The following is a 16,513-nucleotide window of genomic DNA, read 5'->3' on the forward strand; positions in this document are numbered from 1 at the left end:
TCATTACATAATATAATTTGAAATCGTTCGCTAAAGATAGCTTGTGACATTTTAACCATACATTGAGATCATTGAGGAAGAGAAAAATAAAAATGATCCTAAGTGACTACCTTGAGGAACTCCAACGCAGAAGACAAAAGTGTAGTCTTCGATTTTCACTGACATTTCATGACCAATTAGAGCCACTGCGTTTCTCTTTAAACATGAAGAATTCATTCAAAGCAGTACCGTACCGATTTGTCAGCACTCTGGCAAATATCCGGTGATAGTGTTCGCTTCTCAGAAGTGGAGATTTGACGGTTTGAAGTTTTTCAACCACGATTTGAATGCAGCAAAAATACTCCATATTCCCGAAATTCTGCCTCTCCCGAATCCTACCAACAATGTGGAGCCGTCAAAAAGAGGAATTTGGATGGAAATCTTGTTTTAATTTTGTTTTTTTTTGAGAATCTCCCAACAAGCTACACAGAAAAATGTATGACAACACATATGTTAAATCCCCAAGGTAGACTATCCAATGTCCCAATTCGCGACATTATTGCTTGTCGTGACCTTCCTTACATGAAACTTTTTTATCATTTCATTAAGTCCATTGGAGTTCCAATTAAAATTTTATTTTATGTTAGACTCCTTTCTCTTCCATTAGTTCAACCAATAGGCAGCTATCTTATATTGAATAAAAGTGGTGAACTGATACAAACAAACCTGAAATAGTTATAAGATCATGTGCAAAATGAATGTATTTCATTTATTGTAATTTATAATAGCAAATCGCTTGATAAAAACAGTGTTCAGATTAACTAATGAATACCATCATACTAATATGATATTCGAAATGTATTAGGTTTAAAGTACTAAGTATTGTGGATGCCACGGAGAAGAAAAATTTATGTGTATTGCCTATGAAATAAACGTATTTATGAAAAAAAAACTTATTATACAGGGTGATTTTTTAAGAGCTTGAGAACTTTTTTAAACAATAAAACGCATAAAATTTGCAAAATCTCATCGGTTCTATATTTTAAACGTTAGATTGGTACATGACATTTACTTTTTGAAGATAATTTCATTTAAATGTTGACCGCGGCTGCGTCTTAGGTGGTCCATTCGGAAAGTCCGCTTTTTTATCGACAAATTTTGTTCAGCGATGAGGCTCATTTCTGGTTGAATGGCTACGTAAATAAGCAAAATTGCCGCATTTGGAGTGAAGAGCAACCAGAAGCCGTTCAAGAACTGCCCATGCATCCCGAAAAATGCACTGTTTGGTGTGGTTTGTACGCTGGTGGAATCATTGGACCGTATTTTTTCAAAGATGCTGTTGGACGCAACGTTACAGTGAATGGTGATCGCTATCGTTCGATGCTAACAAACTTTTTGTTGCCAAAAATGGAAGAACTGAACTTGGTTGACATGTGGTTTCAACAAGATGGCGCTACATGCCACACAGCTCGCGATTCTATGGCCATTTTGAGGGAAAACTTCGGAGAACAATTCATCTCAAGAAATGGACCGGTAAGTTGGCCACCAAGATCATGCGATTTGACGCCTTTAGACTATTTTTTGTGAGGCTACGTCAAGTCTAAAGTCTACAGAAATAAGCCAGTAACTATTCCAGCTTTGGAAGACAACATTTCCGAAGAAATTCGGGCTATTCCGGCCGAAATGCTCGAAAAAGTTGCCCAAAATTGGACTTTCCGAATGGACCACCTAAGACGCAGCCGCGGTCAACATTTAAATGAAATTATCTTCAAAAAGTAAATGTCATGTACCAATCTAACGTTTAAAATAAAGAACCGATGAGATTTTGCAAATTTTATGCGTTTTATTGTTTAAAAAAGTTCTCAAGCTCTTAAAAAATCACCCTGTATAAGTCCTGACAAACGAAAAGCAAGTTTCCGTTATTCATCCCTAAAGGTTCTTCAGAAGAAAAAAAAACTATATAAAGTTTCTCGCAAGGTTTACCGTAATGAGCACACAGTACTAACATGTGGCCAGCTGTTGGTCATAGGTGACAAGTGATTTACATGGAATTCTTGTACCGGGAAATAACAAGTAACTTTTGACCTTTAACCTTTTCTTTTTCGATGGAAAGAATCTTTCCGTACTACATACATAAAGCAAAGTCTTGGCATTACATTCCTTTTGTGGAATTTGGCCTTTCTGTTTCAACAGACTTCGCAGCCGATTCTTAGTGTACAGAATCATTGCATGGCTAGTACTATGGATCCTACTGACACTAAGAATCCTTCCAGGTCGGGGCTCGAATATACGACAACTGGCTTGAAAGACCAGCGTCCTATGTACTGAACCGTCAACCCGGGATAACTACATACATGGTTCTTCAAATGAATTCGTCGGTGGTGGCTATCATACATACTTTCATCTATGACTTGATCCTGTACTGGTATATTGTTCTTGATGTTCTCATAATCCACGTATTGCATGTTTTTTTCTGTCTTTAACAAATGCAATTGCTCTGCACTCCTTTTAGGATCATGTTATTTGCCTTACTGAGAGGCAATAAATGCAACTTCTATAATTCCAAGTGCATTTGTTTTCATTATTATAGGGGTATAATTCGTAAAATCGCTTCAAAAAATTAATATTTTTTTCAAATGTTGATAATTTGGTCAGTAAAATGACTTTCTAAAAAAATTCTAAGAAAATTTTTTTTTCTGAAAGTTATATTAAAATGAAATTTTTCTTCAATTTTTTTTAATATCATGTCATTCTCCAACTAATAAACATATTTGAATGAAACTTCCACAGGTCATAGATATTACAATAAACTTAAACTTATTGTATAAAAACAGCCAAAAAAAAAAACAAGACCCATGGAATTTTCCGATGCACGATGACACTTTTGCATTGTAAAATTCCATGTGCGTTTCAAATGCGTGTTTTGCAACACCCGTTTTGTATGAAAACACCATGCCGGGAGTCATGGTGTTTTCATACAAAAGACGATGTCCAGCCAGCGACTGGCACCATTAAAGAAGGTGACAAGCGATTATAAATACACTCTCCTACTCAATGCTTGATCGGAGAAATAGGTATAAAGCGAGAGGACTAGTGTCTGATGGACAGAGAAGATGTTTGGATATAAGGTGTCGGTCGGATGACGGCCAGAATGTAGACCATGTTCGATGTACGTTGCTACTATGTCTGTGAGTTTTAGTGTGGCTAAAGCAAGATCAGAGTGGCGAAATGGTAGCGCGTATGCACGGAATGCATAAGAACGCAGGTTCGAGTCCTGTCTCTGAGCGTATCTTTTTCCAAAAATTCATCTTTTCTGTTAGTTTTTCTTTCACTTGGCTTCTCCAATATATATTTCCGCTCAGTCATTGCAAAAACTGAACTTAGTCATGGCGGCTTTACGTCAAACTAAAAATTAATAAATTGTTTGATAAAAACTGTTTGTTTATTTATTTTTCACTATAATAAACAGTAACTATGGTGAACTTGTTCTTACCCTTCAGTGTTGCTAGTTTTATAGAAAACTCGTTAAAGTACATTGTCACTCTGACAGTGTATCATGACAGTGTACCGCACGATGCAAAATGTGTCCTTGAAAATTTGTCCAAGTATTCCGTATTATAATTTGTATTTGACCAAATTATCAATAGTTGAACAAAAAATAAAAATATTGATTTTTACGATTTTACGAAGTCTGACCCTATAACGAAGGTCGAAAATGAGTCCGTTGAAAGTCACCAACGACGGTATATATTCGGATTGGCGGTGGTCCCTTTTGTTCGATTGGTTCACTCATTTCGAAATCGTCTTATTGTTCACAAACTGTATTATTCTTTGTTTCTATCGCTCCGGCCGAAAAAGGTTTATTTTGTCAGCTGTCTCGGATGCGGCAAGACAGCAAACCACCAGTTGATGGTCGTAGGTGGCAAATGATTTCCATGAAATTTTTTTATATCAACCGAAAGTCACATAAGGAGGTAAGCGCATGCGTAAAAAAACCATGCGATTGAGGGTACCGGGGACAAATTCTTCCACACTTTCTTTCCGAGGAAACATTTTTCTCCGTGCTGCGACGTTGTTTTACCAATGTACACATACACGCAGAGCAAAATATTGTAAAAATAACTAAATTTTGGTTTCACGCCACGTTTTATTTTGTTGAAATAGTGACAAAGGAAAATCTGATTTGAAATATTGTTGCTTGAAGCTACAAAATAAGATATTTGATTTTACTCAGTGCATTAGTTTGTTTTAAGAAATATTTTTTTTAAAATAACAACTATTTTACTTGCGCGTTCCTGTCAATTTCTTGGCAAACAACTTCTTTTACTTTCAAAATAAGTTTAAAATTAACTAGTTTTAGATAAAGCTTTTGAATTTATAAACTTGGCAGTTGAAATGAATAATCAGATTCAAACCTAAAATAATTAGTATTTCAACATACGCTTTTGTATGCTAAAATCATACATTTACGTTTGTCACTATTCTTAAAAAGAGATTTCAAGGTCATTTTTTAAACTAATTTTAGTTCCATTTTTTATCCATTTTCAAATTGTTAATTGTTTTCAATAGCAGTTGGGCCCTTTTGTCGTTGGACAATCAAATTTTTTACATCCCACATGTTTCGGTGCTTCATTAATCTGGTCAAGATAGAATTCCTGCATCAAATATTTTCTATAAAAAACGTGTTATGTAATGTAACAGATCGGCTGAAAAGTTCGTATCGTTTCTATGAGAGGGCGCCACTAGAATTAAATCCATACCATTTTCAGTTAGTACCAACCTTCAAAAGATACGTGTAAAAAATTGACAGCTGTCTGATTATTAGTTTGTGAGAAATTGCATTTTGAGTGAAGCTACTTTTGTTATTGTGAAAAAAATGGAAAAAAAGGAATTTCGTGTGTTGATGAAACACTACTTTTTGATGAAAAAAAGTGCCGCCGATACCAAAAAATGGCTTGATGAGTGTTATCCAGACTCTGCACTGGGCGAAGCAATGGTTGCAAAATTTCGTACTGGTCATATGAGCACCGAAGACGATGAACGCAGTGGACGTCCAAAAGAGGCTGTTACCGATGAAAACGTGAAAAAAAATCCACAAAATGATTTTCAATGACCGTAAAGTGAATTTGATCGAGATAGCTGACACCCTAAAGATATCAAAGGAACGTGTTGGACATATTATTCACGAATATTTGGATATGAGAAAGCTTTGTGCAAAATGGGTCCCGCGTGAGCTCACAATCGATCAAAAACAACAACGAATTGATGATTCTGAGCAGTGTTTGGAGCTGTTATATCGAAATAAAAACGATTTTTTTCATCGATATATAACAATGGACGAAACATGGCTCCATCACTTCACTCCGGAGTCCAATCGACAGTCAGCTGAGTGGACTGCACGCGATGAACCGAACCCAAAGTGTGGAAAGACTCAACAATCGGCCGGTAAGGTTATGGCGTCTGTATTTTGGGATTCGCATGGTATAATTTTCATCGACTACCTTGAAAAGGGAAAAACCATCAACAGTGACTATTATATAGTGTTATTAGAGCGTTTGAAGGACGAAATTTCAAAAAACGGCCTCATTTGAAGAAGAAAAAAGTTTTGTTTCATAAAGACAATGCACCGTGTCACAAGTGAAAACCATGCTGAAATTGAAAGAATTGGGCTTCGAATTGCTCCCTCATCCACCGTATTCTCCAGATTTAGCCCCCAGTGACTTTTTCCTGTTCTCAGACCTCAAGAGAATGCTCGCTGGTAAAAAATTTAGAAGCAATGAAGAGGTAATCGCTGAAACTGAGGCCTATTTTGAGGCAAAGGACAAATCGTACTACAAAAATGGTATCGAAAAGTTGGAAGGTCACTATAATCGCTGTATCGCCTCTGATGGCAATTATGTTGAATAATAAAAACGAATTTTGGCAAAAAAATGTGTATTTCTATTAAACGATACGAACTTTTCAGCCGAACTGTTAATGCAAGTTTAGTAATATTTTGAATTATCCAAACATACACTTGAACTGTTAAAAGACCCCAAGGGAACGAAAGAAACACTTAAATTTTTCTTCTAAAACACGTGCAAACTTTTTTGATTATCCACGGGAGAAAAATTCTCTGGTTTCTTAGGAAGCAAAACTGATGCGGTTAGTTCAAACAATAAACTTAGTTGTCATTACACAAATAAAATCATAGATAAAATGAAGCAATTTTTTTCTTGATATATATGTAAAACACGATTGAATCAACAAATACGTTGCCAATGACTTCAACTCAACTTTTGTTGACACGTAATAAATGGCTGATTTATATCAACGATAAAATCTGCCGAAACAAACTAGTGTTTCGTTAGCCAGGATGAGAATTTGTCTTCAAATCAAATAGATATAATTGTTGATGCTGGCAGAAATTGGTTCAAAACAATCATATTCTAGCTTGATGTTTGTTATTTTAAACAAGCTCAATTTCTCTGCGTATACACCAATATGTGTGTATTGTTGTCATCTTCAGTCAATTCATTTGCTTTGCACTCCTTATGGAATTGAATGTAGATAACACTAATTATTTTATTCAGTGGAATCAAATGCACTTGCTTCAGATCGACGTGTATTTGCTTCCTGATCAAAGTTTTAATTTCTAGTTATCGAAGGTCGAAAACGAGCCCGTTTGAATTTTTATTTGTTCCGCCATGTCTTCTGTTCATCAGGTTTAGTCGTTTCGGAGTCGTCCCATTATTCACACACTTCTCTAAAGATTCGCTTCTGTAAAAGATTCTGTAACCGATCAACCGAAGATTTTGTGACCAATTTATCGCACAATCAAGCTCTTTTAAGTGCAGGCTAGTAAAATGACTTAACAGGATTCTATCATTTCGAATGTCGGATGCTCCCAGTGAATGAATGATTCGATTTTCCGAAAAAAATTCTGTTCAGAATCGCACGCACTTTTTACTCAATAAAAAAAACAGTTCTTATAATTACCTACAAGAAAGTGTAATTAGATTCTAATGTAAACACATTTCTCGAATTCACAAAACCAATCCACAATTCTAATCTTTATCAAATGAAAACAACATATAAATTTGATTGAAAGTTGCATATCCTAACATTCGAACTGTCGAACCATATCATTAGTATTGTGGCGTTATGAAAAACTTTCAACTAACTTTTTAACATTAGTTTCTTTTTTACGTTCCATTCTCGATTCATCAGTGCATCGCTGATAATCAAGCAAATATAAACTCAGTAAAATGCAACGAAAACTTTTCCAGTGCGTTTAATATTTCATACGATTCGTAACGTAAGAATAACTATCGATTTCCAATTAGTCATTTAAAATTGCAATCCTATCGTAAGGAACTAGTCCGTGTTAGTCAAGTTTGAACCCTTGAATTGTACGTTTATAAAACAATTGTCATGGCACTCTACTTCAACGAAGATTCTCAGCGCTATTTCAAATCGGATCTTGCAAATAAAAATGGAATAGTGTTTCTGAACGTTAAACCGGCTTTCCAGGAAAGGGAACCCAACAACGGTCCGAGAGAATTTGCAGTTAGGGAGGCTTTTGGAGTTGGTAATGAAATAAACGTCAAGTCTGTAAGTTTAAATCGATAACCGTTCGAAGCATTTTTTCTTTCATAATTTGAAATACTCCCACAGGACATTGTCTATAATAACACCAAACCGATATACAGCATTCTTCGCATCCTAGGAGTCCTGCCTTTCACGAGACCCAAGCCTGGAGTAACTCTTTTCACCAGTGCCAGTCCTGCCATGGCATACTGCGCATTTTTCATGTTGTTGCTGACTGTGAGTAGGAAAAAGTGTGCGATCATTTAGTGATTGACTGTGATGGCGAATACTTCCAGATCTACACCAGCTTTATCCTGATTCACCGAATTGACCATGTCCGTACGCTGGAAGGTCGTTTCGAAGAGGCGGTCATTGCATATCTGTTTATCGTAAACATTTTTCCGCTGTTGATTATTCCTATCATGTGGTACGAGACCCGTAAGGTGACTAACCTACTTAATAGTTGGGTTGATTTTGAGGCCCTGTATCAAAAAACGGCTGGTCACGAACTGAAACTGGAACTCAAATCAAAGTGTCTGATGATAGCTGTTCTGCTGCCGGTCCTGTCGTGTGTGGCGGTAGCGATCACTCATCTTACCATGGTGCAGTTCGAACTGGTTCAGGTCATTCCCTACTGCATCCTGGATACGTTGACTTACACAATGGGAGGGTATTGGTATATGGCGTGTGAAATTCTCAGCACAACGGCCAACATTCTTGCAGAGGATTTTCAAAAGGTAACTGCTAATTGAATTATGATAACTTTTTTTTGTAGTAAATCGATTGATTTCATTTCAGGCACTGCGAAATGTCGGACCAGCCGCAATGGTCTCTAAGTATCGTTCGCTCTGGCTGAGATTGAGTAAACTGGCGAGGGACACCGGTTTATCGACCTGCTACACTTTCGTCTTCATCTGTCTGTATCTGTTTTTTATCATTACCCTGTCGATTTATGGGCTACTGTCGCAAATTTCGGACGGTTTTGGAATTAAAGATATAGGACTGGCCGTCACTGCTTGCTGCAGTATTGGATTCCTATTTTTCATCTGCGACGAAGCTCATTACGCCTCATTCAACGTACGGACCAACTTTCAGAAAAAGCTGCTCATGGTCGAACTGAGTTGGATGAACTCGGATGCCCAAACGGAAATCAATATGTTTCTACGGGCAACGGAAATGAATCTTTCCAACATCAACCTTGGAGGATTCTTTGATGTCAATAGAACCTTGTTCAAATCGGTACTCACTGAGGGTTACATCCGGTGCAGAACTTTCCATTTATCGTTTCTATTTGCAGCTTCTGGCAACCATGGTAACATATTTAGTTGTGCTACTACAATTCCAGATCAGCATTCCTGATGATCCGAGTACGATGTTGGTGAAAAATTTTACGGCTCCAAAGTAAAATCGTTATCGTTAACTCCACCTCATTGGAAGTAAACAAAGTTCACGTATAATGTCACGAATATTTAAATAACATTAATATTATCAACATTCGAAAGTGTAAAGGAAGCGTGTCAGTTTTTTTCATATTCACGTCGTTCATATATATCTCGTACCATACCCAGTCGCATTTTGACGTAGGACTACATCTTTGTTTTCAATATAGGGCTGCGAATTCAAAATTCTGAAAATGGAACCGTAGGAATAATGGTCAGGTTTTGGAACATCTATCTATAGTAATCGATTTTAAACAGATTTTCAATTTTATTACACCTAAAGCAAAGCCTTGACATTCCATTCCTTTTGTGGAACTTGACCATTCTGTTTCAACAGACTTCGCAGCCCATTCATAGCGTACAGATGAACCATTGCATGGTTAGTACTACGATCCTACTGACACTAAGAGTCCTTCCAAGTCGGGACTCGAACATATGACGCCTGGCTTGTGAGACCAGCGCCCTATACATTGAACCGCCAACCTGGGTTGATCTTTCTAAGCCTACTACTTGGAAATACTATCACGCGTTGATTCGAGTAGATAGAACTATATATTTTAGATAATTGGTGCTCAAGAATTCAGTTAATAATGAGCAATGTCTAGTTTTCTCTGTTTCCTAAACTATTATCATGATTTCTGCTAAGAGAGACGACAGAAAAATTCATAAGAATTCCAAGAGAATGTTGCAAAGCACTGCTATATTTCGCATTTGTTAAAAATACAGGGTGATCTCGATCATGCAGTGCTAGATAATCGTGATCAGCATCTTTCACCACTAACACAAACAAACTAAACTGTCATTTTCAGGACACCCAATATTCTCAAACATTTTAGCAGTGATCAGAGATGTCCATCTCCTCTGTGTGACGAAGAGCAAGTAAAATTTCTCCCCTCGCACTGACAACTTCAACGAGAGCTCTTCTCTTTCACACTGGCAACACTTTTATACACATTCTGTCAAATTTTGACGCATATCGTACGATTAGTTTTTGTTTGGCGTCTATACATAGAAGTTGAAAAATTTTCGTGTGGCGATTTTTATGATGGATGAAAATTTAGAACAACGTGCGTGCATCAAATTTTGTGTTTGCAAATGGATTTAAGTGTTCCGAAACGTTGAAAATGTTAGAAAAGGCCTTTGGTGAATCGTGTCTAGGAAAAACACAGGCATACGAGTGGTATAAACGCTTCAAAGGTGGTCGTACAAGCTTGGATCATGATAAGATCCCTGGCCGCCCAACAACATCTGTTACTGAAGAAAACATTGAATCGGCGAAGCAAATTGTGTTGCAAAATCGTTCTGTACCGGCATCTCTTATGGATCAGCCGAACACATTTTAACTGATGTTTTTGGTTTGAAACGCGTCGCTTCTCGGCTAGTGCCAAAAAAGCTGAATTTCATTCAAAAACAGCGTCGTGTTGATGTGGCCAAAGAGATGATTTCCAACGCAGATAGTGACCCCACATTCATCGAATGCATCATAACTGGTGATGAGGTGTGGATCTATGAATATGACGTCGAAACCGCACAACAATCGACCGAATGGCGCTTCGAAGGCGAGCCGTTGTTCTAAATTTTCATCCATTATAAAAATCGCCGCACGAAAATTTTTCAACTTCTTTGTATAGACACCAAACAAAAACTAATCGTACGATATGCGTCAAAATTTGACAGAATGTGTATAAAAGTGTTGCCAACGTTGAGAGAATAAAAGTTTACCGATTAGACAAGCGCGGGAATTTTAAAATGAAAATTCCGGTTCTTTTTTGATCATAAGGTACAACACTGCTGTATAAAGTGTGCACGCATCATGAGTACGTTTGTTTATTTCCTTTTACCTCCTCCACAGAATTGCACCAAAGTGCTAGAGCATTAGCTAATAAATTCTCTGAGGTGGATGCAGATACTTTCACAGAGGTGTACACGCCGGTGAGCACTCTGGTGTATGGCTTGCATAGAAGAAGCGTGGGCACGCAAAATCAGCAAAATAAAACAATTTATCGATAAATTTTCGGTTTTCATTGCAAATTTTTCATAGCAAGGCCAGATCTACTCACTATTAATTGAAGTTCACATAGAAGTGTTCGCTCACCATCCCGCGCCAGTGATCACTTGGGTGTTTTAGGCGAGAGCACGTGAGAGCGATGCGTGCGAAGAGAATGTTATTCTCTCGCACCAGCTTCTTTCAACACAAGCACGCACTCAAAGTCTGTCTGTCTGGACACTGAGAAGAAGTGCGCTTTCCGCTTTGTGTGGAGCGGAGCAAATGTATCCGCAGTGTATAATTGAAACCTACGCCCTGGTGTATCACTCTAGTGAAATGTCATCTCTGGCAGTGATGTTGACGATAGTTGTGTAGTCCTACTTTAACAGTTCGAACAACCCCATATGACTGTCTCTTATAATTTTTAACTGCATCTTAATAATCCACAAATGACACAGAATCATCAAATTACTTGTTGATTGATTTATGTTATGAATATTAAGGCTTACAGTCAGGCCCGTACCCAGGATTTCGTTTCGGGAGGGGCCCAAAGATAAAAGAATAATGTTACTGAAGATTGCTTATGTACCTAATTCTCGGTGTACCTTTTACGGGTGTTTTTAACAAACACTTTAAACTTTTTCACTGGAACTGTTGTATTACATTTCTTTACGCTTACTGTCTTGTTAACACATGTCTTAGACCATCTAAATAATTATATATCAGTTTTTGATTTCGGGAGGGGCCCAGGCCCCTCGGGCCCCCCCTCTGGGTACGTGACTGCTTACAGTTATTGTAATTTCGAAAATGTAAATTATTTATCAAAACTTACTTCAGCTTATCGTATTTTTAACTCTGCAAATTATGGACCTTTATCTTTGCTTATCTCATACTGTGAAGAAGTAAGAGCTCGGCACATAGGCCCAAGCCTTCTGCTTCGATTGACTTAAAAACTTGACAAAACATTCTTGAAAAGTTTCATTATAACAAATTATAAAAGAAAAAATATGATTCTTTGAAAATATTAGACTTTACGGGCTCTTTTGAGTAATAAATTGTTTCCATTGATTTTATAGACAAAAAACTTTAAACGCGATTTTCTCGAAAGCAGGTTTTGAAAGTCCGTGTCCATCGTCATTCAAAAACTACTGCACCAATTTTGTTCAAATTTTGCACACACTTTCTACATATAAAAAAATCAGACCCCAACGTTTTCCTTTTCGTTGTTTGTTACTTTGGGGAGGTTTTAAACCTACAAAATGGCAAAATTTTTCTTGAAAAATCGTAGTTTTCACTTTGAACAACCACAAAAAAAAATAGAACAATCAAACAGAAATATTGGAGTCTATAAAAACTTCTACTCTAACTATGCTGCTTTGATTTTTTTTACTTCTGATTAGTCTGCGCTGAGATACAGTGGACACCGCAAATCATGAAGCGTCCTCAAAAGTACCTCTTCACCGACTTATTTATTAATATTTTTTCACGAAAAAATTACAAAATGCTGTTCGAATGATGTTTTTTATAATGCAAAACATTTGAATTTATTTTGTTGAAAGATAATTCTGAAAAAAAAATTGCAAAAATGATTATTTTTTTCATCGTTTAGACCGTAAACTGTCATTTCGAGGGCTTCCAAAATCCTCAAAAAAAATATTTTCGATAAAATGTTTCTCATAGATACAAACAAGGTTACATGGAACACATAAAACACTGCTACCCAAATCTTCCAAACAAATTTTAGCTGTGATTTGGACGATATTTATGTAGTCCTACTTCAACAGATCGAACAACCTTAAAGGACTGTCTCTTATAATTTTTAACTGCATCTAAACAGCTAACCTTCAAAGTGCTTGTTAATTTATCTACGTTATGAGTATTAAGGCTTACAGATATTGCAATTTAGAAAATGTGATTATCAAAACTTGGTCAACTTGCTTCAACTTACTTGCCATCTTCTAGTTTACTACTTTGAGCAATTCACTTAAAATTTTGCCACGTATTTCGAAAATTCGAGCTACTCGCATACAAATTTCACAAAAAAAAATTAATATGACCATATCAATTTAATAAAAGTATTCGGAGATCGTTTAACGACAAACGAAGTTGGAATCGAAAGTCGAAGATCGAAATGGATGACCAGCTGGTTCAAGCGGAACCCTTTCTCTCCAAGATGTGACAATCAAACTGAAAGTGTCGTCTACAACCTTGCATCGATCTGAAAACGGACCGAACAGTCGAATTTCAAGAAGGTGGTGACATAAAATCGTGACGATAAACAAAACAAGTCGACCAGAGAACGATTGTTGAAGTTGGTACAGAATTACGAAGCCTTCATTAAGGCAGGTTTTAAACAGATTTCTGGACTGGAAAATTATATGGTAACTAGAAGAGGAATGGTGGCAGGGATTACACACTAGGCTGTCGAAGTTCGTAAAGAAAATTCTCGATCGAGATCATCAACCAGAAAATTTCTGGTTAGGAGTGCCTGAAAATATGTCTTCTACCTTTCCCCAAGCAACGTTCCGTGATGTTTTTGTTGGATTTGGCCTCTTGTCATTGCGGGAAAAAAATATCATGGAGTGATGGCGCTATAAGAATTGAATTCCTACAGAGCTTGAGTCATTTAATAAGCAAAATCCTGATTTATCTTGGAAACATGTCAATGAAACAACAGTGTTAAGCACTCAAAATGAAAGCCATTTTATCGTTCTTTCAAGGAAAAAGAGTGAGAAAAACACACTCGTCATATTTTGGACACTCGGCTCACTAAGAACTATACTAGGAAACAATACAAGAGATAAAAATGATCACCAAATTGGTTCGAATGTTTTTTAAACTTTCAAGGAACATATAAACACATGCACTATGTTTTTCTAAAGTTCGTTTAAGGAACCTCCTCTCCTAGGACTAACGCTCGACCATTGGACTTAACACTACCCATCAATTTCAGTGCAACACTTGCGCCATCTTTCATACACACTTTCATCCACTCTTTCGTGAAATTCTTGTCGTTTTTAAAGATCTCCCCTGTATTCCGGTGCTTACTCTTCATAATCTTTCAATATATTTCTATTGGGCGCAGTTCTGACGAAGTCTCACCCTCGTGGGACCGGAGCAATATCAGCAAGCGGTTCTGGAGGCATTCTTTTTTTTAATATTTGGCCGTTGATGGTGATGGTTACGTATGGCTTGCTTGAAGTACTTCTTTTGTATCCGCTTTAATGTACGTCTCATCGTCAATTTCGGCTGCACGTGAATATTAAGGGAGAGTGTTCAGTTACCGGCACCCTTTTCTTTTTAGGTCATAACTTCTAACTTATTGCACATTATACGGACATCTATACATCAATGGAAAGCTAAAGTCCCTGGCTAACAACTGATTAAGAAACTAAGTTGATTCATTTGATTGAAAAAAAATTGTTATCAATTTAGTAAAGCAATAAATTTTGGTCATTTTAAAAAAGGTGTTCGGTTACCGGCACCCCAAGAAATTTCGCTAAAAATGGAAAAATATAAGTAAAGACTGCAGCTATTCGAAGAAAAAACAGAATGTATTCTTTTTGGAAGCGTTTTTGACAAAAGTCTTCATTGTCTGATTGTGACTTCGCATTGGCTCTTTTGGTCGAATATTTGGATGGTGGCGCCTTTGGTATTAATTTGGCCGGTCTTTAACGTTTTTTTTCTTAGCCGAAGCATCTGCTGTATGAGCAGCTAGATGTTTGTCTCGACAGCAGCCTGCATATCACTGACAATTTTTCACGATTTGTCGAAAAAAATTGGGTGGCGGTAATCGAAATTGGTAGGCATTTTGAAAAACACAATAAAATATTTGGTTGCGAAAATTCCGAAAGCATCCGGTATTAAATCACGAAATGGTCTAATATTCAATCCACTCACCTTTCCGATTGATGCTCTTCAATTCATGATACTCTAAAAAAAGTAAGAAAAAAATTTTGTGTTGATATTCACGTAATTAAAAATTATTTTGAACGCAGCTAAAAGTATAAGTGACTGTTTGCTTCGCAATTTGGCACAAAAAGAACGTGCTGCTATTACACACACATGACATTTATCGGATTGACGCTATATGCTTTCTGTCAAAAGTTACGGTGGGGTGCCGGCAACCGAACACCTTCCCCTACACTCTATACTAGTTTTTCCCACTACAACGCTTTCCATGATTGTCAGGTCGATAGTATGCCACTCACAGAAGGCACAAATCTCCAAATATCAAGGGGAACGTGCCATTTGAGCCAATTTGTTCTGAACCCAAATAATGGAGTAATTTTTAATCGATTAGTTTGAAACTAATATTCGGTTATTAAACTAATCGAATAGTTTGGAAAATTCAATAACAATGATCGAATAATTAATCGAGTAATCGATAAATAACCCAGATAATCGATTAAAATTTAATCGAATAGCTTGAAAATTATACTCGATTATTGAATAATCGAATAATTTTAAAAAATCGACATCCCTAATCGTGACGAAATTTTCAGCACTGGATGAGAAAATATTTCAAAACAAACTGCTTTCAACACATCCCTAATCCGATATCTGGAAATGCTGCAGTAAAATAAACAGTGGGTCCAGATATCTAATTAGCGGTTCTTTTACAATATTTTTGTCAATACAAGGAGTTGTGATAATACCTATGATCGTGTAAAGGAAACTTCATCGGATTGACGAAAATAAGTATTGTCAAAAAAAATAAAACTGTTCATCAAACCATATTCAATTGCAATTTTTGAAACGCAAAATGCTTGATTGACGGTATTGACAATACTTTGTATTGACAATAATATTGTCACGTGTAAGGGCCGCTATTATAATATTGTCAAGACTTTCAAATCAAACCTGTGGAGGTTTCATTTTTTTATTAAAGCACCATTAAGGCACTATAAATCTTAATGAGGTTTGTCCGAAGTCATCATCAATCGGAATTCAGATAAAAATGAAGTTTAATAGCAAGTTAGTCTTGGTGCGCCTGGCATATGCTAAACAGTCGTTGTTCAAAGTGATTACATGGCATGACTTCCTTCAAGAAAATCAATAAAAGATACTAATACTCGGTTTGTATTCTATCATTTTCACATGTTGTGATCGTTATTTCATCCGGTGCGGAATTTTTCATTATTCATTCCATCGCACCCTTGGATCACACATTCGTACCGCTACTAAGAGTAATGACTGGCATTACTTCTAATTGAAATCGATAAGCTGCGAAATATCTCAATTAATTTATAATGTCATTAGGCGGAAGCAATCGAAACGGCGTATGGTGTTTATTGCCACTTGCGGATCATCTCGAACCGTTCTGACCGCAAGTGGTTCAAGAGTTTAGTCAACCAAAAAATAAATTGCGCCACTAGGAAGTGCTTCGAACTTCATCTGCTTTCTGAAGAGGTGCCCACATTACATTCATTCCGACGAAGGAATGCTTAGCTTTCTAGCGATGATTTGTCGAATCATTCCCGCAGCAAGTCATCATCGCTAGCATCATTCGTCACCGGGGAGCAGGAAAAAACACACG

General features: G+C 36.8%; 1 protein-coding gene across 1 annotated transcript; it reads left to right on the forward strand.

The window, feature by feature from the left end:
* The first annotated feature begins 7,391 nt into the window (after positions 1 to 7,391).
* On the forward strand, positions 7,392 to 8,953 carry LOC131433186 (gustatory and odorant receptor 24). Its single transcript, XM_058600075.1, has 5 exons — positions 7,392 to 7,572; positions 7,636 to 7,785; positions 7,845 to 8,285; positions 8,347 to 8,787; positions 8,846 to 8,953. Exons 1-5 carry the CDS (start codon positions 7,393 to 7,395, stop codon positions 8,951 to 8,953), a joined length of 1,320 nt encoding a protein of 439 aa, XP_058456058.1. The 5' UTR covers position 7,392.
* The last annotated feature ends 7,560 nt before the right edge of the window (positions 8,954 to 16,513 follow it).

This window comes from Malaya genurostris, chromosome 2 (assembly GCF_030247185.1).
Source record: "Malaya genurostris strain Urasoe2022 chromosome 2, Malgen_1.1, whole genome shotgun sequence".
NCBI classification, from domain to species: Eukaryota; Metazoa; Arthropoda; class Insecta; order Diptera; family Culicidae; genus Malaya; species Malaya genurostris.

What these genes read in the sequence shown, in the direction of transcription:
- LOC131433186 (XM_058600075.1), top strand. Translation starts at nt 7,393, where the DNA reads ATGGCACTCTACTTCAACGAAGATTCTCAGCGCTATTTCAAATCGGAT. An exon ending in ATGAAATAAACGTCAAGTCT is followed by an intron (nt 7,573 to 7,635) that starts GTAAGTTTAAAT and finishes ATACTCCCACAG; the next exon opens with GACATTGTCTATAATAACAC. An exon ending in TTTTCATGTTGTTGCTGACT is followed by an intron (nt 7,786 to 7,844) that starts GTGAGTAGGAAA and finishes GAATACTTCCAG; the next exon opens with ATCTACACCAGCTTTATCCT.